We start from the raw sequence: 22,723 nt of genomic DNA, 5'->3' as shown, positions 1-22,723 counted from the left end.
TGCTCTGAACCGGCTCACATCTGGGACCTTCACTGCTGCTCCTGTCTGAGCTTCACTTTCCTGCTCCTCACTCCTCCACACTCTGCTGCAGACTCTAGACTGTTTACTCCTCCTTCTCTTTTCCCTTTTGTGCCTGCCTACGCCACCTAGCAACCAGACTCTCTTACCACACCCCTTGAGAGGAGATGGAGGCTTTTGGCCCCCTCCACTATTCCAGTGAAGGTGAAGGCTTTTCCCCCTCCTGGGATCCCCAGGGGTCCTCTCATGGGTACATGTGTGAGACCTGATCACTATGCGCCTGTGTTCCACACCCCGGTCAGCCTTCTGGATTACCTGTATTGTACTGTCCCCAGCATGGGTGCAGTACTCAGTGGTGCCTGACCAGGTCAGGGGCGCCACATCCCCCCTTAGTTATCACCAGCACGTCCTCGGGCTGCAAGACAACATTTTAAAATGCATCAAACATTAAAACATGTAAAACATTTTAAAAGCACCAGGTACCATACATCACCACCCTCCACCCACAAGTCCGTTAACCCACCCAAACCCTTTCAGGAGGCAGGTCACCGGTCCTTTTGGTAACCAGATCTGGGCCATCTACTTCCCCAGACCTTTCCTCCAATCTGCCTCTCCCGTTGGCCGCGCCTTCAGCCACTTCTGGCAGGATGTAGAGGCGGCTTTCATGGGCTGGTGGTTTCAGGGTATACCTGGCCTGGTGGATCCGCGCCCTCAGCCTCTTCTGGCAGGATGTAGAGGCGGCCTCCACAGTTGGTGCTGACCAGGTACCCTCTTTGTGGTGGAGAGCCAGGCCCCATAAACAGGCATGCTCTCTGGTCGCAGGCGAGCCAAGGCCCTATATACGGACGGGCTCCTCCTGGTTGCAGACGAGCCAAGCCCCTAAACAGGCTGACTCTGGTGGTGGTGGTGCCCTCTGGTGTAACTATTTACACTGCGAGAGTTTGTGGCTATAGCCAGTTCATAGCCTTAAGGTTTATGGTTTTCTCACACAAGTTTATGTGGGCACATACTTAAACGTAAACGTTGCAAAACTTCCAACTTTTCAAAACTTTAACTTGCTGTATGCTTTACTTTATGCAGATTCCTCTACTCTTCCATACCAGGGCTTGGGCCTGTAGGGCTGCGGCACCTGTTGGTTTCTTGATCTCTTTCTTCGTCTGTGGGTTCGTTGTATTTTCTTTCTTCTTCAGTGTCTCTGTCTTCATCTTCTGTTGTGACTGCAGGGCTTCTGCAAGGACTTCTAGGACATGGTGCAACATCTAGGGCATACCAGCCTCTTTCTCCCTGATGCATAGTGAACTCCACTGAGTCTCCTACCTTCAAATTTCTTCCAGGGTGTCCTCTGGGCAGGTGGGCTCTCACATCCCTTCGATTGACAAAAATCCCTTCCTTCACACCAGGTGATACTATAAAGCCGTACCCTGATTTGAGGCTGAAATCTTCGACAATTCCTCGACGCAGGGGTCCTCTGATCTGTGCTTTGGCTCTTCTCAGGAACCGTTTTTCTTGTAGGTCTCTGGCCGTGACTTCTCTCTGCTCTGGGGATGGCGGTGCAGGGAAAGACTGGGTTCTACTGCGGCGCTGTGTCTTGCGGGCTGGATTCTGCGAAGTGCAGCTTACAAGCTCCCAGGTGGGGCGGTTGGTCAGGTCTTCTTCGTCAGCAGGAGGTGTCAGGTCTTCCTCGTCCCAGCGGGAATATGGCAGCATCTCCGGCTCTGGGACTAGCACTGCTGCTGGCTCCGGGGGCAACTCCTCAACTTCTTGCCCTCCTCTCCCCCTTAGTTCTTCGCTGCACTCTGGTCGTGGCAGCGCCGGGGATGAGTGTTCCTCAGCTGGCCCAGGCGGTGGACTCTTCAGCGTGGTTGCTGCAGGGGTTGCCTTAGGGGTGTGCGGAGGGAGCATGTATCGGTCCACCATCTCCTGTGGGAACTTGGCCTCCAGGTCAGCCTTCAGCTGCCAGTATGCGGAGTCTTCACCTATCAGGGATTTCCTAGTAGGGACTTCCTTAGGCTGGGGAGCGGTGTCTGCTCTGGCCTTGCAGGCCGGGGTAAATGGTGATGCAATCTCTTGGCGGGCCGCGCCCTGTATGGCGGCGGCCTGGTCTTGGCGGGCCGCGCCCGGCATGGCGGCGGCCTGGTCTTGGCGGGCCGCGCCCTGTATGGCGGCGGCCTGGTCTTGGCGGGCCGAGCCTGGCGTGGCGGCGGCCTGGATCTGCGTCGCTGTTGCGGCCAGTTCTTGGCGGGCCGGACTGGGCATTGCAGCCGCGGTCTGAATTGGCGTCGCATCCTCGATGGGGTCCGTGCAGGTGGAGCTGGGCATCGCTGCAGTGATCGGGGCTTGACGGGCCGCACCTGGCGGGGCTGCGGCCTGGTTCAGCATCTCACTTGCGGCTCGGACGAGCGTCGCTGCTGCGGTGGGGTCTTGGCGGACTGGGCTCAGCAGGGTGGCAGCCTGGGTCAGCGTCACACCTGCGGCACGGATGAGTATCGCCGTGGCAGTCGGACCTTTGCGGGCCAGGCGGGGTGTCGCTGCGGCGGCCTGGATTTGGCGGGCCGCACCTAGCGTGGCTGCGGCCTCGCTCAGCGTCGCCGCGCCAGGCGCCTCTTCTGGGTCCACGGTCGTAGCAGCAGGGGTCGGAGCACTTGCGCTGGCCGGGGCAACTCTGGACTCACCCATCGGTGGCACCATCGGGATCTGAGTCGTCGCCGCTCGATCTGGCAGGCGTCGCGCGGCTCCCTCCTCATAGGTCCGAACCGCCGCAGCCATCTCCAGAAGCTCCATGCGTTCCTCTCTGAGCTGTCGCATAATCCTGGCCTCCAGCTGATCGCAGAAGATAGCAAGCTCCCGGCACCACCAGGCAGCAGAGCCTGGTTCTGGGTATCCACGTCCGGACTCCATTTCTTCTCTCTGCAGCAGCAGGCTTGTGGCTCTCTTTCCTTCCCGCCGTCTCTGGACGCTTCCGCTCTCTTCACAAGCGAGGTCAGAACTCTGCAGGGGATCTCTGGGTAGCCACACCTCTTCGTGGGCGGTAACTTCTTCCAGCGCGGGCTGCTGTTGTTTCTCAGCGCGCTTTCCATGGTGGCAATATGGCGGCGCTTCCAATTTTCCAAGCGGACCGCCCAGGCACATGGTCACCTGTCTGAACAGGTCTAGTCCTTATCCTGTTCGTGACGCCAGATGTGAAGCCCCGGGAACGCTGTGTCGGTGCATTACCTTCAGGGACTCCACGTAGATGGATCTGTCTGGTCACAGGTAGGAAACCTTCTTTGTAGTTTGTCGTGACGCCACTCTCAGATTTGCGGTCAGGGGGACCGCCACTGCAGGTTAAGGGATGCCTGGGGCTGATGGTGGGTGCAGCCAGTTGTAGTAGCCTCCTGAGAGTGAGGCAAGCCCCCAGGGCCCTGTGTAGATGTGTAGAACTACAAGGCGCAGAATGACTCAACACAGGCAGGATGTCTTTCAGGGTTTTTACTCACAGTTGATGGCAGGGTGAGTGACCCGGGCGTAGCTGGGATGAACCAAGTGGGAACCAGGTGTCCTTCAGGCTGACTTGTGAGGGTGACTACTAACTCGCCTTCCTTAGCCCTTGGTGGTTTGGGGTAACCCCGACTTTGAGTCCCTATGGGGGTCACCCAGGGAAGATGCTGCAGCCTCTCTCCCCTTCGTTTGCCGTTTGCTTGTCGCCTGGACCAGGCCACTCCAGCTGCTTGCCTCCTGTGACCTATGGGCCCTAACTGTGGCTACGTGGCTGCGGCTTTTGTGGTGTTGTGGCGTGGGCTTTGAGAGCCCCACACCGGCAGGTTTAGCAAAAGAAAGCTGGATCTATCTCCGCTTCGGGATCTGCCGCCCGTTTGGGCCTGGTACTCTCTAGCAGTCTCCTTACTTCCCACTCCGTTGCTCTCTCTCTAGCTGAAGATGGATTTCGGGTAGCACTCCTAGTTGACCGTTCTCCCCCGTCGGTAGCCACTGCGCGGACGCTGTCAGACTACAGCAGCCCAGGGGAAGGGGTCAGCTCTCCTCGGAGCTCCCTGGACTCTGCTCTGAACCGGCTCACATCTGGGACCTTCACTGCTGCTCCTGTCTGAGCTTCACTTTCCTGCTCCTCACTCCTCCACACTCTGCTGCAGACTCTAGACTGTTTACTCCTCCTTCTCTTTTCCCTTTTGTGCCTGCCTACGCCACCTAGCAACCAGACTCTCTTACCACACCCCTTGAGAGGAGATGGAGGCTTTTGGCCCCCTCCACTATTCCAGTGAAGGTGAAGGCTTTTCCCCCTCCTGGGATCCCCAGGGGTCCTCTCATGGGTACATGTGTGAGACCTGATCACTATGCGCCTGTGTTCCACACCCCGGTCAGCCTTCTGGATTACCTGTATTGTACTGTCCCCAGCATGGGTGCAGTACTCAGTGGTGCCTGACCAGGTCAGGGGCGCCACACCAAACACCTCTAAAAATACTTATTTAGTCTTTATTTGTCTGCCATTACAGTGTGCAACTGTTTTTTATCTAAGATAGACAGACAGATAGATAGATAGATAGATAGTGGATAGATAGATAGATAGATAGATAGTGGATAGATAGATAGATAGAAAAATAGATAGATGATAGATAGATGATAGATAAATAGATAGATAGATAATACATGATAGATAGATATATAAATCTTAGATGGATAGATAAAAAAATAGACAGATGATAGATAGATAATAGATAGATAGAAAGAGATAGAAAGATAGAAAGATAGAGGGATAGATAGAGCCCTGAGTCCAGTCTTTGTCCCTCACACATCAGATCACGTATCCTTTAGGGCGGAGATATCTGCCTTCATTTTTGTGCCCTGATGTATGGGTCAGGCTGTAGACCGGTCTTTAGCTTCAGGCTCTTTATTTGCTATTCTGGCTCTTAGAATGTTAATGTGGGCTACTGCACCAAGCCACTTTCAAGGGGAAGTCTACAGCTGCTGCAAAGCCTCTTGGGAAGCACCAATCATGCTTGTGCGGCAAGATAATAAGGCGGCAGCAGAGGCTTTCTATTTCCATGTCACTCAGTGAGGACTGCTGCTGCTTTGATTTACTGATAGCTCAATATCTGGGTCAGTAGGAAGCAGACACAGTTTGTCAGTCGGCTCCTGGACATGCTAGGCCAGCCTAAAGTGAATTCTGTGGTGCTATCGAGCATCATTAGAAGAAGAAATATGGCAAATGTGTGTATTACAGTAGAAGGATGAGAAGAGTCAGACGTGGGGGGGGAGACAGCCGGGAGGATAAAGGGCAGGACAAGCGAGAGTCAGCTCTGTACACTAAAAGTATAGTTATTATGAAGGAACAAATAACAGGGCCTTGTAGCAAATATTACAAGGCATGACAGAACCTTTACAACTTATTTTTAGACCAGCACCAGTGGGGTGCTCAGAGGTGTACAATTTGCTGGTTAATTACTACATGATTCATATTAAGGATCAATATAAAACTGTAATGAAATAAAACCAGCATACAAATACATGTTCAGTTTGGCTGAAATCCAACTTGTCCAATGTATCAGATTTTTGCATGGTTGTGGCAGCATCATAGACACCACTCTATATTTGGTCTAATGTCTAAAGGGTGTTTTACACGCTGCAACATTGCTAGTGATAGCTAGCGATATCGTTCGCGATAGCACCCGCCCCCGTCATTCGTGCGACATTTGGTGATTGCTGCCGTAGCGAACATTATCGCTACGGCAGCGTCACACGCACATACCTTGTCAGCGACGTCGCTGTGACCGACGAACAATCCCTCCTTCAAGGGGGAGGTGCGTTCGGCCTCATAGCAACATCACAGCGGCGTCACTAAGCGGCCGCCCAATAGCAGAGGAGGGGCGGAGATGAGCGGGACGTAACATGCCGCCCACCTCCTTCCTTCCGCATTGCCGGTGGATGCAGGTAAGGAGATGTTCGTCGTTCCTGTGGTGTCACACATAGCGATGTGTGATGCCGCAGTAATGACGAACAACCAGCGGCATGCACCATCACCGATATTTTGAAAAGGAGCGACGATCAACAATTTTTGCCGTTTTTGTGCTCATTGATCGTCGCTCCTTGGTGTCACTCGCTGCGATGTCGCTAACGGCGCCGGATGTGCATCGCTAACGACGTGACCCCGACGATATATCGTTAGCGATGTCGCAGCGTGTAAAGAACCCTTAAAGGCATCTTAAAAGATTTCTACATCAAGTCTAATGCCAAAGTGTGCAGATATGAAAAGTGCAAAACATGGTGCAGAAAGAAAATGTATCCTCAAGGAGATTGACCTGTGCAAGATGGGTTAATTCATTCTTTTCTGATGGTCACACTTGTAAAGGCCCATCACTATATCAGCAAGGACAACTTGATAAGGAGAGCGACCACCATGGAGCCGCCTGTCCTCACACTGAAGACCCCATAATCAGTTATATATAATCACAGTAAGTAAATACTCATTATAACTCACAAGGGTCCTTCGTAAATTAAGAATATCTACATTCTAAACAAATGTATGGTAAAGGTTTTTTAGTTAAAAGAGTGCAAACATGGATAGTAGGCAGTGAAATACACATGAGCATTGCTTATCATGTTAAAAAATATTTAATATGGTAGTAACTTTACTTACTCAGTTTATGCTCTTTTAGAAGCCCCTTTCAACTGCTGCTCAGAATCGATCTTGACTATACAATATCTCTCTTTAGTCTGTATATGGGAATTCCCCTATATAAGTACTGAGGAGTAGAAAAGTGCTCAGATAGGGAACGTTCCTTAGGCCTGAAACACACATCCGTTAAAAACACGCATGTACCGCGAGACACGTATTTTCCCTGCGTTTTGCGTGAGGTAAGTACGTGTCTCGGGTACGTGTGGTCCACGTGTGTTCTCCATGTGCTATCCGTGATAACACACGGAGAACAGGTAATTTACATACTCACGTGGTCCTTGCTGCTGTCCAGGGTCCTGATCTTCGGCTCCAGCCCCGCCCACTCCCCGCTGACGCTGCTTCCGGCCAAGCGGAGGGGCGGAGATCAGCGCCCGGGACAGCACGCCCACCTCCATAACACGCTCATAATGAGCGGCGGCCGGCAGGAACAGTTTGCAGCGGTAGATTCAGCGGGGCTGGTGGAGGTGAGTATGTGTTTTTTTTATTTTAAAATTAATGACATGTGTTCTCCGGCGCGTGTCACATGGAACTGCAGCCACACTACATCCGTGTGGTGCGGGTGCGGGCCGTGTAACACCCGTGCTGCCGGAGAATACGTGGACATGTCAGAGTGCAAAAATCACGGACAAACGTAAGTACGAAACGGACACACGTTCCGTTCCAAAATACTTATGTGTGTCCATACAATAGTGAAAACATAGGTCCACGTGTCTCCGTGCTGCCGGTACGTGACAAAAACTGCCAAACACGTACCGGCGGCACGGATGTGTGTCGGAGGCCTTACACAGATTATTTGACTATAGTGTAATCTTGGCTGAGCAGCAGCTGAAAAGAGCTTCTAAAAGAGCATAAATTGAGAACTTGGGACTGCAGAATAATCTGTGGTAGAGAAGGAGGCAAATGGCGACAGTGATGAAGATGTCTGTAAAATTACAGCACACGACCATTTCCATCCACACCTACTGTATCCTCATCCATGACTTATAGACTGTGAGCCCTCGCGGGCAGGGTCCTCTCTCCTCCTGTACCTGTGTCTTGTACTATTTATGATTATTGTACTTGTCCCTATTATGTATACTCCTTTTCACGTGTAAAGCGCCAAGGAATAAATGGCGCTGCAATAAATAATAATAATAATATATTTAATTAAAGGGTGCTATAAAATTGAGTATATTAAATAACTTAACTAATAATAAGGTAATTAATTATGTTACACAAATTCACAACTTCTTTGTAGAGAGAGGAACAGATGTGATTTTTCTTACAGGTTTCATTTAGATGCTGTATTATAGCAGGAAATTGGTGACCCATGGTCATCCTATGGGTTCATGATGTAAACTCATATATCGTCCAGGTGCCCCACATGGGCTTTCATGGATTTATTATATAAGGACTAAAAGCATGCAGCTTAAACATCAATTCCTTAAACATCAATTCCAGCCTTAATACGTTACTACCTATCCAATAACTATTAGATTGGTGTGGGTGTGACCACATGGCACCATCAATGACTGGCAGATAGCAGGTATGGGCAAGTGGCCAGGATATGTTAACTGGCACAGTGGGCTATTCATGCCCCCTCCATTCTTTACTATGACACTGAAGATGTCACAAAAAAGCTGAAAACTGCACTGCTATCTTCAACAATGTCATAGACTTGAATGGAGTGGCCGAGAGAATAGTTGACGCACCGCACAATTCAACATTTCCTGGTCACAGCTTTTGAAATTGTTGGGAGTCCCAGTGGTGGGAACCATACTAGTCTAGCAAACCTGTCCTGTGGAAAGGTGATAACTTGTTTATGCTGCATTAATATACATTTATTACAGGAAAGGCTGGACATAATTATTATTATTATAGCGCCCTTTATTCCATGACGCTTTACAAGTGAAAAGGGTATACATAAAAACAAGTACAACAATCATGAACATTACAAAAACAGACAGGTACAGGAGCGGAGAGGACCCTGCCCGCAAATGCTCACAGTCTACAAGGGATGGGTGGGGGACAGTAGGTGAGGGTGGAGATGGTCGTGCAGCGGTATAGTGGACTGAGGGTTATGGCAGGTTGTAGTCTTGTCAGAAGAGGTGGGTCTTTAGGTTCTTTTTGAAGGTTTCCAAGGTAAGTGAGAGTCTGATATGTTGGGGCAGAGCCTTCCAGAGTATGGGGGAGGCACGGGAGAAATCTTTTATACGATTGTGGGAAGAGGAAATAAGAGAGGAATAGTGAAGGGGATCTTGTGAGGATCTGAGGTTGCGTGCAGGTAGGTACCGGGAGACTAGGTCACAGATGTTTGGAGGAGACAAGTTGTGGATGGCTTTGTATGTCATGGTTAGTGTTTTAAACTGGAGTTTTTGGGCAATGGGAAGCCAGGGAAGGGATCGGCAGGGAGGAAAGGCTGGAGAATAGCACGGGAGAGGTGGATAAATCAGGTCACAGAGTTTAGGATAGATTGGAGGGGTGCAAGAGTTTTGGAAGGGGGGCCACAGAGCAGGAGGTTACAGTAGTCAAGGTGGGAGATAATGAGGGCAAGCACTAGTGTCATTCCTATATACACAGACCTTTCCTATAGAAAAAGTGGAAATTGGTAGAAGCATTTTTGCAGGTTTGGACCACTCCCAATCATAAAGACAGAGATTCCAATAATACTTTTGTTTTTGGAAAATGCTTTTAATCCAGTTAGTATATTAGCAAAGGTTCATCAATCCTTTCCTCAATATGAATCCATTCTGTCTTAATCCCGAGGTAACGGCCATAAGGTAAACGAGGGTGCGACGTATCCACCTTGCCGTGGAAGAAGACGGAGTTGGGGTCCCTGCGCCTGACAGCAGCACTGTACTTCTTCATTGTGTTGGGAGGCCAGATGGCAATGAAATCATTTACTTCACCTTGTTGTGCTTAATTACTACAATCAACACACTATTTCCAAATTAATCATAACAAAGTAATTTCATTAGTTACACAGCAGGCTGGTGAATTATTAGCGTCATAACAGGTTCGCAAACAATTAAACTTTATTTGAACCTTAGAAATTTGCAGGGTGGAACGTTTGGAAAGGAAGAAGGCACGGCGCCCGGCAGCACATTTCTAGATCATTCATTTAAGACGCGAGACAAAGGCGAGATTCTATACCAAAGACACGCGGCCAACAGCAAAAGCATGAAAAAAAATCTCCTTTTATTTCTACCGAAATCAGGGGGTTATCACAGACACTCAGACACATTTAGCACGTGATGTACAGAGTTAAAAGCAGAAATCACCAGTCATACATTAAAGGGCATATAAATTGAAAAGTGAACGAAAGGTCAGCGCCATAGACTGATCAGTTGGTGAAGGACTCCCTCTCCTGGGCACCGGCAGGAAAGGAGAAGAATAGATTTTTTGATTGTGGAGTAAATTTTCTTATGTGTACCTATAAAACTAAATTATAGGGGGGAGGGGTGCAGAATCCAGTTTAAGCATTTCTATCAAACATCTGCCACCTGCTGGTCACTGGCGGTATTAACCACCAATTATTTCAGAACTGTAATAGTCGACACGTAGAACATAATACATATAATAACTGATGCAAATGCTACATTTAGTAATTAGAAATTAGCTGTTTAGCCTTGTATGTTAAATAAATTAGCTTAGATTACAAGGTAGAGCCTTAATAATTTCTCCTATCCTCATATGGGAAGAGGTTTTTTTACTGTATCTTGTTACTAGATTTTCCATTAATAGTCATATTTGTTATTTATTTCTTCTTGTACAATGACTAATTGTATATCATTATTGTTGGCGGTATGCACTTTCAATATTAAATTCCTTGTATGACCATTCACTTTAATATCTTAGGGTATGTCACCTATAAAGAATATGCTGTATTGCATGGAATGTTTATGTTCACGGTTGCGTTGTATGGGTAATTGTTAAAAAAAAACCATCTCTTCTGATCATTATGAACATGCAAATATTTCAAAAACACAAGAAATAAATTAGCAAAAGAGTTAAAAAAATAATAAAAATAATTAGGGTATATAAGGACCACTTCAAATTTCAGATTCATTAAACATTTTTTTTTTTGTTTGTTTTTTTTAATTTACATCCTTTTTTTCAGTGATATTTGATTAACACATAGACAAATCTAGGGGAAAAAAAAGACTGACACGCTATTAAATTGCAATATCCAGGACACTATATCAATAAGCAATGTCTATGTGATAACCGCAGCGCCGCACAAATAGTAGAGGAAATATTCCACAACGGTGAGATCTTGGTGTTTTTGATAAGATGATTCCTGAATTAACAAAAAAAAAAATGATGTGAGAAAAGAAAACCAGGCAGCATGGGTTATCGTAAATATCACAGTATCTGGGACAGAAATTAATTACTAGGTTTGATTGAAGGCAATATACAGTAGTGAGCAGAGATAAGCGCCGCTCGCCCGCTGCAATGTGGGATTCTGTTGCATGCAGACAACTAATGGAGCAGTATTAATTAAGGCTTAAAAGCTATTTTTTGCCACAGTCCTTAAGTTAATATAACTGCTGCAGAGGTTTTAGGAAGGAAATGCTTATAAAACAGAGAACAGGAGAACACATGAGCCATTATGGTAGATTGGATTAAAATGTACTTACCCAGGCCTCTCAAATATCATACATCTCCATTATGTACGCTTTAGGCACCAGGCCAATGGATCCCTTCATTTCTCCTACCCACCAGCCAAATCTATTGTACTCCTAATTCAAAACAATAAGCTGTATTAACCTTTTGCCTAGCACAAATGTAATGTCATTTAATGCAAAGCTACTTTTAAATGTTTCTTGCCCTATGTTTGGTCTCCTAATCATAACTACGGGAGCCAGGTAAGATAGAAAGCCACCAGCATGGTGATCTCAGCTAAATATATATATATATATATATATATATATATATATATATATATATATATACCGTGTGTGTATATATATATATATATATATATATATATATATATATATATATATACACACACACTGTAGATATAGATAAATATGTATATATATATATATATATATATATATATATATACGGTACATACAAACATTATGTAAAAGTGCATGTGCATTGATAGATAGATATATATATATCTATCTAACATGTGTGTGTGTGTGCACGTGTATATATGTCTATCTATCCACATGTACACTGTCTCCCTCTCCTTCTCTCTCTCTCTATATATATATATATATATATATATATATATATATATATATCTATATTATTATTATTATTATTATTTATTATTATAGCGCCATTTATTCCATGGCGCTTTACAAGTGAAAGAGGGTATACGTACAACAATCATTAACAGTACAAGACAGACTGGTATAGGAGGAGAGAGGACCCTGCCCGCGAGGGCTCACAGTCTACAGGGAATGGGTGATGGTACAATAGGTGAGGACAGAGCTGGTTGCGCAGTGGTCTACTGGGCTGAGGGCTATTGTAGGTTGTAGGCTTGTTGGAAGAGGTGGGTCTTGAGGTTCCTCTTGAAGCTTTCCACGGTAGTGGAGAGTCTGATGTGCTGAGGTAGAGCGTTCCAGAGTATGGGGGATGCACGGGAGAAATCTTGTACACGATTGTGGGAAGAGGAAATAAGAGAGGAGCAGAGAAGGAGATCTTGTGAGGATCTAAGGTTGCGTGCAGGTAGGTACTGGGAGACTAGGTCACAGATGTAGGGAGGAGACAGGTTGTGCATGGCTTTGTATGTCATGGTTAATGTTTTGAACTGGAGTCGTTGGGCGATGGGAAGCCAGTGAAGGGATTGGCAGAGTGGCGAGGCTGGGGAGTAGCGAGGGGAGAGGTGGATTAAGCGGGCTGCAGAGTTTAGGATAGATTGGAGGGGTGCAAGAGTGTTGGAAGGGAGGCCAGAGAGCAGGAGGTTGCAGTAGTCGAGGCGGGAGATGATGAGGGCATGCACTAATGTTTTTGAAGATTCTTGGTTAAGGAAAGCACGGATCCGGGAGATATTTTTGAGTTGTAATCGGCATGAGTTGAAGAGGGCTTGGATGTGTGGCTTGAAGGATAGAGCAGAGTCGAGGGTTACTCCAAGGCAACGAGCTTGTGTGACTGGGGTGAGTGAGCAACCATCAAGTTTGATAGAAAGGCTTGTTGGAGGAGGTGAGTGAGGAGGAGGAAAGACAATAAACTCTGTTTTGTCCATGTTAAGTTTTAGGAATCGTGCAGAGAAGAAGGATGAAATAGCAGACAGACATTGTGGTATTTTGGTTAGTAGAGAGGTAATGTCAGGTCCAGAGAGGTAGATCTGTGTGTCATCGGCATAGAGATGATACTGGAAGCCGTGGGACTCTATGAGCTGTCCCAAGCCGAAGGTATAGATGGAGAACAGCAGGGGTCCAAGAACTGAGCCTTGAGGGACACCGACAGATAGGGGGCGAGCTGAGGAAGTGGTGTGAGAATGGGAGACGCTGAAAGTTCGGTCGGTTAGGTATGAGGAGATCCAAGATAGGGCCAAGTCTGTGATGGCCAGAGATGAGAGAATCTGTAGTAGGAGGGAATGGTCTACTGTGTCGAAGGCAGAGGACAGGTCCAGGAGGAGGAGGATAGAGTAGTGTCGCTTGGCTTTGGCGGTTAGTAGATCTATACAAAGTGTACATGTAGATACTGTATATATATATATATATATATATATTTTGCTCAATTATGCATATGCAATAATATTCCAGCTTTGCAGACATCACCATTGGTCTCACAATCTAAATTCCATATCACAATGTCTTTGATTGAGTTTTGGAATACATATGTGTATGTAGGGACATACAGAAAACAGAGTGAAAGAAAAACAAAGCATATCATATACTTGAAAATTACTTAGCAAATTTGTTATTAAAGCAGTCCTATTAAAGTAGGTGACCAAAGGGACTAAATAAGCGGGAACATGACATATGCTGAGTCTAGGACTATATAACATGCAATAGTGCAAATATTGTATGTATACACATACTTTTATCCAATTCTTTCTATCATCTATCCATCTGTCTATTATCTATCTATCTATCCCTCCTCTATCTACCCATTATCTATCTATCCACTATCTATATACTGTATCTATCTATCTATGTATCTATCTACCCATTATCTATCTATCCACTATCTATATACTGTATCTATCTATCTCTATCTATCTATCTATCTATGTATCTATCTATCTACAGTATACAGACAAAACCCCGACAGAGCCATCGAGGGTAATGAGCCCAAAGTCTGCAAGTTTGGACTCCGTTTGTCCTTTTTTCCAGCAGTGTCCGTCTTCCAGCCAGACACAATAGCACCGTCTACTGCTGACCTCATGCACATAAATGTGGCGCATATCATCCTATTATCTGAGCCACAGCCTATTATAACTATCAGTGATCCACTTTATGTATCAAGAGACATAGGGAATAAGATCTATGCTATTGCTAGATGACACCACACATAGGCCGCAGCCCTTTATATCAGCTTATATTCCCACCATAGGAAAGTTCAGAGAGGTTGTGATGAAATAGCTTATATCTGCTGTCAGGGATACTGCGAGGAATAAAAGCCACATATACAACATGCTCCAAGCCTGTTATTTCCTACGGAGAGCGTCTCTGATCATAGAAGTATATTAGGGAATTGCTATATATGTAGTCTACTGATACAAAAGAGTGAACCAAATTTTTTTGCTAAAAATTAGTGCTAATTGCTCCATATTTATCGAAATAGCATGCAAGGAATAATACATATGTCATAACTTGCGACATCTGTGGAATTGTGCTGTGTGATAAAACTGCACATTTTAGAATGGCCTTTTATTGTGGCCAGCCTAAGAGGTGCTTCACACACAGCGAGATCGCTACTGAGATCGCTGCTGAGTCACGCTTTTTGTGACGCAGCAGTGACCTCATTAGCGATCTCGCTGTGTGTGACACTGAGCACCGATCTGGCCCCTGCTGTGAGATCGCTGCTCGTTACACACAGCCCTGGTTCGTTTTTTTATTGTTGCTCTCCCGCTGATAAGCACACATCGCTGTGTGTGACAGCGAGAGAGCAACAATCCTGAATGTGCAGGGAGCAGGAGCCGGCGTCTGACAGCCTGCGGTAAGCTGTAACCAAGGTAAACATCGGGTACCTTGGTTACCCGATATTTACCTTCGTTACCAGCCTCCGCAGCTCTCACGCTGCCAGTGCCGGCTCCTGCTCCCTGCACACGCTAAGTTAAGCGGTGTGAGCTGGTAACTAAGGTAAACATCGGGTAACCATACCCATTCTTTACCTTAGTTACCAGTGTCCGCAGCTTCCAGACGCCGGCTCCGTGCAAGCGCAGCGTCGCTTGCACGTCGCTGCTGGCTGGGGGCTGGTCACTGGTCGCTGGTGAGATCTGCCTGTCTGAGAGCTCACCAGCGACCATGTAGCGATGCAGCAGCGATCCTGACCAGGTCAGATCGCTGGTCGGATCGCTGTTGCATCGCTAAAGTGTGAAGGTACCCTAAGGCACACCTGTGCAATAATCATGTTGTATAATCAGCATCTTGATATGCCACAAATGTGAGGTGGATGGATTATCTATGCAAAGGAAAAGTGCTCACTACAGATTTAGAGATATTTACGAACAATATTTGAGCCTTCTGAGTACATAGAAAGAGTCTTAGATCTTTGAATTCAGTTCATGAAATATGGGAGCAAAAACAAAACTATTGTGTTAATATTTTTATCAGTGTATATACAGTCATAGCAAAAAGTGTTGACACCCTTAACATTTTTCCAGAAAATAAAGTATTTCTCCCAGAAGCTTTTTCTAATTACAAATGTTTTCTCATTTACATTCTTATTTCCTTTTTGCGTATTGGAACAACAAAAAATAAGAGAGGGAAAAAAAGGCAAATTGGACACAATTTCACACAAAACTCCCAAAATGGGTAGGACAAAATTGTTGGCACCTTTCCAAAATTATGAGTAACCAACTCTGTTTCAAAGATGTGATGCTTGATCAAACTCACTTGTGGCAAGTAACAGGTGTGGGCAATATGAAAATCACACCTGAAACCAGATAAAAAGGGAGAAGACTCAGCTCATGAAAAAAAATGGGAGAAAAAACAAAAGTGTTGCGCTTATATATTTGTACAGTGTAGTTCCGTGCCAATTTTGGTGCCATATCAGAAGTACAACTGGTTTAACCATGCACCACTTAAAAAAAAATAAAATACATATAGTATAAACTAATTAGAATATGAACTACTATATATATATATATATATATATATATATATATATATATACATATATGCATTTAAATTTATATAACCAAAGCATGATACGTTGACCCAGCTAATAAAGTTTTAATCATTTTATTTCTCAAAAATATTTACAATATTAGATTTTTCAATCCAATAAAATATATAGTTTTAATGTTAGAAGAAGTATTTTTATGTGTTGTAGAGAAGAAAAGATTGCACAGATAAAGGGCAGCTGTGTGAGAGTTTGAGAAATGTCATATTCCTCTGCACTCTTGATTTACACTGCTGAACACATAGCCTGAAGCCGACAAGCACACGTTGGCTAGATCTTAGAAAGCAAAGCTTAAGAATGCTCGTCCATAAATTGTAGGTAGACATGTGATCCTCATTTTATGGCATGCAGCAGAACATCTGGCCCCTCTGTACTTAGAATACCTGGATACAGAGCATAACTGATCAGCCCCCCACATTTTATGCTCTTAAATATAGATGGCTCACTTGTGTTAAGCATGTACATTTCACGTCACGTATTTCCTAAAAATCACACACCCTGATTTATAGAAGTTTTGTGATGTCATGTTTGCTCCCTATAGTCTCATGGCACACTGGGCAAAGATTTGTAAGAGAAGATGCAGATCACCACTAGGGGGCAACAGAGGGGAAGGTTAAACATTCAGTCCACTTCAGCAAGAGGTTTTCCAAAATGTCCTATAAGTGTTTTATGCTCTGAGTCTTTATAATTTATGGACTAAGAGTGAAAGTTTAATCATGTACTAGATCCCGATGCAAAATTCAATTGGTGGTAAAATTTAGGCAAATCAGTTAACTTCACAGTAGTTCGCAATGGTAAGAACTGATGAGTTATTGTTCGTAAATGTACTTATTCCCACTTATATATTGTGTCCACATAATCCACAGCCCTTTACAGGGATTAGTAATATCGCCCAACCACCCTATTAGGCTCACTATATACATTTAGAAAAATACTCTATTATGGTATTTATTTTTACCAATATTGCAAATTCTATACACATGTTGTACTCTTTTCATACAACAGGTGCTATTTGTAATGTTCTTGCTAATACATTGCAGCATTGCAATGGTTAATTACTTTAATACTCGGGATGGGCTATCTCTGCCAAAAACGTATTTTCAATGCAGTTAAAAAAACCCAAACATATATATATATATATATATATATATACACAGTATATATTATTTATATATATATATATATATATATATATATATATATATATATATATATATATATATATATATATATATATATATATATATATATATATATATATATTATATGTAAGAAGACAAAAATTGGCAGGCAGCACTCCACAGATTTTTAAATTACTTGACCTTTATTGGTCACATAGGTGCATAGTGACGTTTCGGTTCTTACTTGAACCCTCAAGTGGGTGGTCAGAAGAAGGTTCAAGTGAGAACCGAAACATCACTCTGCACCTGTGTGACCAATAAAGGTCAAGTAATTTAAAAATCTGTGGAGTGCTGCCTGCCAATCTTTGTGTTTTTCATGGATGGTTATCTGAAGAAATTGCAAGGTGGGAATATTGCACCCTAAAAAGTTTTTTTGTTTTTTGTGCTGCTTCAATTATTTTCTTTTTTGATATATATATATCTATATATATATATATATATATATATAAATATACACAGTATATATATACAGTATATATACACACACATAAATATATATATATATATATACATACATACACACAGTATATACATATATATATTTATTTACTTACTTTTTGCTTCTTTTAATTTCCCAAAAATGAAAATGCATCCATAACCTAAGGACAACATGCAGCAGCCGATACATCCCTAGTGTGGACAAAACCTATGCTTTGTTAATGGTTGCTACAAATGTGATCAGGTCCCTAAAAATCTGATTGGAAGGGTATGTGCACACGCTGCAGATTTGGTATAGAAATGTTCTGCATAAAATCTGCACCTTCTGGTACACAAACGCACCTAAAACGCATGCATTTTCGATGTGTCTTTTGCTGTGTTTTTTTTTAATGAAGTCAATGGGTGTAATAGGTTAAAAAATGTAGGAAAAAACACCCCAACAATTGACATGCTGAAGATTATTTCTGCAATAAAATCTGCACCAAATCTCCAAGGAAAAATACAAGTAAAATATATCTTTGTACCGTGTTAGCCAAGGAAAAATAGTGAAGTGGGCACAACACTTCAGAAATCTCATAGATTTTGATAGGCATGCAGATTTTGGTGGAGATTTGTAAACAAATGCATCAAAAAATGCACTGTGTGCACATAGACTATAATTACATCATTTTACGTATAATTTTAGATATTAGTTTTCCATAAATTGTATAAAATGTAATGACCAATGTATTGTTACCGAAATGCGTCTGCATATTTTAATGTTTCTTGTGTGTTTTGGTTGCGACATTTCTATTGTTGCCATGTGCAAGACAAATAAAGGCATTTTATGTACAACAAGCGCAGGATTTTTTCCTTTTCTCCTGTTTTCCTGCCATACAGCAGTATCCGGCCGCGGTAGATTGGGGCGAGCGGTCTATATATTTTTGTCTTTAGTATAAAATGTGTTACGTTACTTATCTTGCACTGACTCTGGATTACTCTCAATAATTGTATTCACAATTCAGCCAGTTTTCATTGGCGAGTGACAATACAGTAACCTGGTAGTCAGACACATCCTGCGTATGTGAGCTCTGATGCCGTCTGGTAGTTATTTTTCTGCACATATGATTATGAGTTTCTAGTGCCTGGTAAAAAAAAAAAAAAACAAAAAAACATTGTGCAGACATTGAGACAGCATGAACGGCTGGAGAAGTCAGATTTTCCCTCCAACGGGCGCCAAAAATGATGGAGGAAAACTGATGTGAGAGCTGATCTCCTACTTTGCTATGGGATCATTGCCATTCATCCAGCGCAGTTGTTGCCGTAGTCTCTTCAAGTAATCGGATCAAAAAATCCTGCCTATATTTTTCAATCTAACTCACCGGTTTTGCAGGACAAACTAATAAAATAACCAGATGATAGGTAATGCCGTTTTGACATCAACTGTGATTGGTTGAGGCAAAAGAAAACTGACTGAGGTGAATGGATCAATTTGAAGGCAATCAAGTTTGCTTCAAATGTCACAATGCTGGAGTCCTCCTAGGGCCAGGAAGGAGTTAACACTAGAAGTCCCAGAGAAGGGTTATTTAACATTTCTACCTTTGAAACCCAGAGACGGGTCGAATGACCTGAAGGATTTTAGCTAACATCCTATAATCACCGTCTTTTGTTCTGTAATTAAAGCCATTACTGTCGCACCACAGGAGGTTGTTGTTTTGCATTGAGTTTAGCCATTTAGTTTCTAGTTAGTTCTATTCAGTTTAGACTAAGGGTCATTTGACCCTCTTTCGGGACTTCAGGGGGGAGCTCAAAATTTCTGTGACTTCTAGTGTTAAACAGTATATGTGTGTGTATATATACAGCCACGGTCTATAGTTTTGGCACCCTTGAAATTGTTTCAGAAAGGGAAGTATCCCAAAATAATTATTACAATTGCACATACTTTGTTTTATACACATTTATTTCCTTTACGTGTATTGGAACAACACAAAAAAAACCAAACCAGAGAAAAAGGCAAAATGGACATAATTTCACACAAAACTCCATAAATGGGCTGGACAAAATTGTTTAACTTAATATCTGGTTGCACAGACTTTGGAATAAATAAGTGCAATCAATCGCTTCCTATAACCATCAACAAGTTTCTTACACCTCTCAAGTGGAATTTTGGACTCCCCTTTTGCAAACTGCTCCAGGTCTCTTATATTTGAAGGTGCCTTCTTCCAACAACAATTTTAAGATCTCTGCACAGATGTTCATTTAGATCCAAACTCATTGCTGCCACTTCATTACTCTCCAGCGCTTTGTTTCCATACATGTTTGTGTACTTCTTGAAGTGTGTTTTGGTCATTGTTCTCCTGTAAGACCCATGACCCAGGACACAAACCCAGCCTTCTGAAACTGGTCACTACATTGCAACCCAAAATCCTTTGGTAATCTTCAAATTTCATGATGCCTTGCACACAGTCAAGGCACCTAGTGCAAGTGGCAGCAAAACAACCCCAAGCCATATTTGAACCTCCACCATATTTGACTGTAGGTACTGTGTTCTTTTCTTTGTACACCTCATTTCATTTTCAGTAAACAGTAGTATGATGTACTTTACCAAAGAGCTTTATCTTGGTCTCATCTGTCCACCAGATCCTTTCCCAGAAGGATTTTGGCTTGCGTACATTTTGACACTCTGCATTCTAGCTTTTTTATGCCTCTGTGTCAGCTCCGGCCATTGCGTTTCATTTCAGTTAAATGTTGATGGATAGTTCATACTGACAATGATACTCCCTGAGCCTGCAGGACAGTTTGAATTTTTTTGGATTTTGACTGCGGCTGCTAATCTACCTTCCGGACTACTCTGTGTTGCAATCTTTCATCAATTTTTCTCAGCCATCAATGTCCAGGGAAATCAGCTACAGCGGCATGGGTTGTACATTTTTTGATTATGGACAAAGGAACATCAAGGTCTCTGGAGATGGACTTGTAACCTTAAGATGTTGATATTTTTCAAGAATTTTGGTTCTCAAGTCCTCAGACAGTTTTTGACACCTCTTTCTGTTCTCCATGCTTTGTGTAGCCACACAGAACCAAAATTCAAACATTGAGTTAACTTCTCCCCTTTTTATTAGTTTTCAGATGTGATTTTCATATTGCCCACACCTGTTACTTGCCACAGGTGAGTTTGAACGAGCATCACATCTTTGAAACAAAGTTGTTTACGCACAATTTTGGAAAGGTGCTAACAATTTTTTCTGGCCCATTTTTGGAGTTTTGTGGGAAATAATGTCCAACTTGCCTTTTTTGTATTGTTCTAATACACACAAAGGAAATAAAGATATGTAAGACAAGATATGTCTAAATGCAACAAGTTTCTGGGAGAAATACTTTATTTTGTGGAACAATTTCAATAGTGCCAACACTTTTAACCATGACTGTATAAATACAACACTTTTGACATTGCTCCAATTTTTCATGAGCTGAATTCAAAGATCTAATACTTTTTATGTACACAAAAGGGTTTTTTTCTTTGAAGTATTGTTCAAAAAATTGTCTAAATCTATTAGTGAGCACTTCTCCTTTTCCGATATAATACATCCACCTCACAGGTGTGGCATATCAAAATGCTAATTAGACGGCTTGATTATTGCACAGGTGTGCCTTAGGCTGGCCAGAATAAAAGTCTGCTCTAAAATGTGCAGTTTTATCACATAGCACAATTCCACAGATGTCACAAGTTTCGAGGGAGTGTGCAATTGGCATGCTGACTGGAGGAATGTCCACCAGAGCTGTTACCCGGAAATTAAATGTTCATTTCCGTACCATAAGCCGACTCCAAAGGCTTTTCAGAGAATTTGTCAGTACAATCAACCAGCCTCACAACTGCAGACCACATGTACCCACCCCATCCAGGACCTCCAGCATATTCACCTCCAGGACTGTCTGAGACCAGCCTACTGGACAGCTGCTGCAACAATCAGTTTGCATAACCAAAGAATTTTTGCATAAACAGTCAGAAACCGTCTCAGGGAAGCTCATCTGCATACTCGTCATCCTCATTGGGGTCTCCACCTGGCTGCAGTTCATCATCATAACTCACTTGAATGGGCAAATGTTCACAGTCAATGACCTCTGGCACGTTGGAGAGGTGATCTCTTCATGGACTAATTCCGGTTTTCACTGTACAGGGCAGAAGGTGGACTGGCAAATGGTGGTCACACCAGATATTGACTGGTTTTCTGACCCCCCTGGTGCAACCCAATAATGTAAAACTGCACATTTTTGAGTGTCCATTTATGGTGGCCAGCCTAAGGCACACCTGTGCAATAATCACACTGTCTAATCAGTTTCTTGATATGCCACACCTGTGAGGTGGATGGATTATCTCAGCAAAAGAGAAGTTCTCACTAACACAGATTTAGACAAATTTGTCAGCAATATTTGTGAGAAAAAGGTCTTCTGTGTACATACTGTAGAAAAAGTCTTAGATCTTTGAGTACAGCTCATAAAAAATGGGAGCAAAAACAAAAGTGTAATGTTTATATTTTTGTTCTATATGTAACATATATATATATATATATATATATATATATATATATATATATATATCCAACCTATTCAACAGTACAGCTAATTCTTTAGAGCTCTTTGGCACGTCTGGTGCTTACTAGACCTTATGAATTTGTCACTGAGGAGTCCTGAAGAGTGAATGGAGGCTGAAGGATAAATTTAGCATAAGAAATGCAATATATTTACAATTACTCTTTATTTTTAACAAATAGTGTTTCATGTCAACTCTGTAATGAGGCTCAGAAGTGAAAGTTCTGACGGCACTAGTCTCATCTCTGGTTATCGTTCCTGACCAGATCTTTAACCCCTTCACGGCCTTGGTCGTGTCCCTGCCTTCAATGCAGGTTTGCACTTCAATCTGAGATTCGCCCGTTGCTGTTAACAAGTTAAAACCCGCTGTCAATCTCTGACAGCAGGAGTTAACACACACCAGCAGGGAGCGCGTCATTCCCCGCTCCCATTGGCAGCCCCGTGACATGATTGCAGGGCACCGATGGGTTGTTATGACAATTGGGGTCAGATGATGACCCCTGTGACTGTCATGATGAACTTCCTGTGAACACCGGCTAAGTGCCGGCACTCACAG

General features: G+C 43.5%; 1 protein-coding gene across 3 annotated transcripts in view; it reads right to left on the bottom strand.

Annotated features, from left to right (window-relative positions):
• Positions 1 to 22,723, bottom strand: part of SKAP2 (src kinase associated phosphoprotein 2) — a 485,390-nt gene that overhangs the window by 86,777 nt on the left and 375,890 nt on the right. For 2 of the 3 annotated variants that reach the window (XM_075315337.1, XM_075315338.1), the window contains exons 12-13: positions 11,305 to 11,406; positions 9,365 to 10,964 (exon numbers count right to left, since the gene is read on the bottom strand). The exons of the other annotated variant lie outside the window; for it this stretch is intronic. In XM_075315337.1, coding sequence (XP_075171452.1) covers positions 11,314 to 11,406 — 93 coding nt within the window. In that variant the 3' untranslated portion in view covers positions 9,365 to 10,964; positions 11,305 to 11,313. Of the gene's footprint in view, positions 1 to 9,364; positions 10,965 to 11,304; positions 11,407 to 22,723 lie in introns of those variants that run through there. 3 annotated transcript variants of the gene reach the window in all.

This window comes from Anomaloglossus baeobatrachus, chromosome 6 (assembly GCF_048569485.1).
Source record: "Anomaloglossus baeobatrachus isolate aAnoBae1 chromosome 6, aAnoBae1.hap1, whole genome shotgun sequence".
In the NCBI taxonomy this organism is placed as follows: Eukaryota; Metazoa; Chordata; class Amphibia; order Anura; family Aromobatidae; genus Anomaloglossus; species Anomaloglossus baeobatrachus.
Note: the sequence above shows the minus strand (reverse complement) of the source record. Positions and strands in the feature narration are given on the sequence as shown.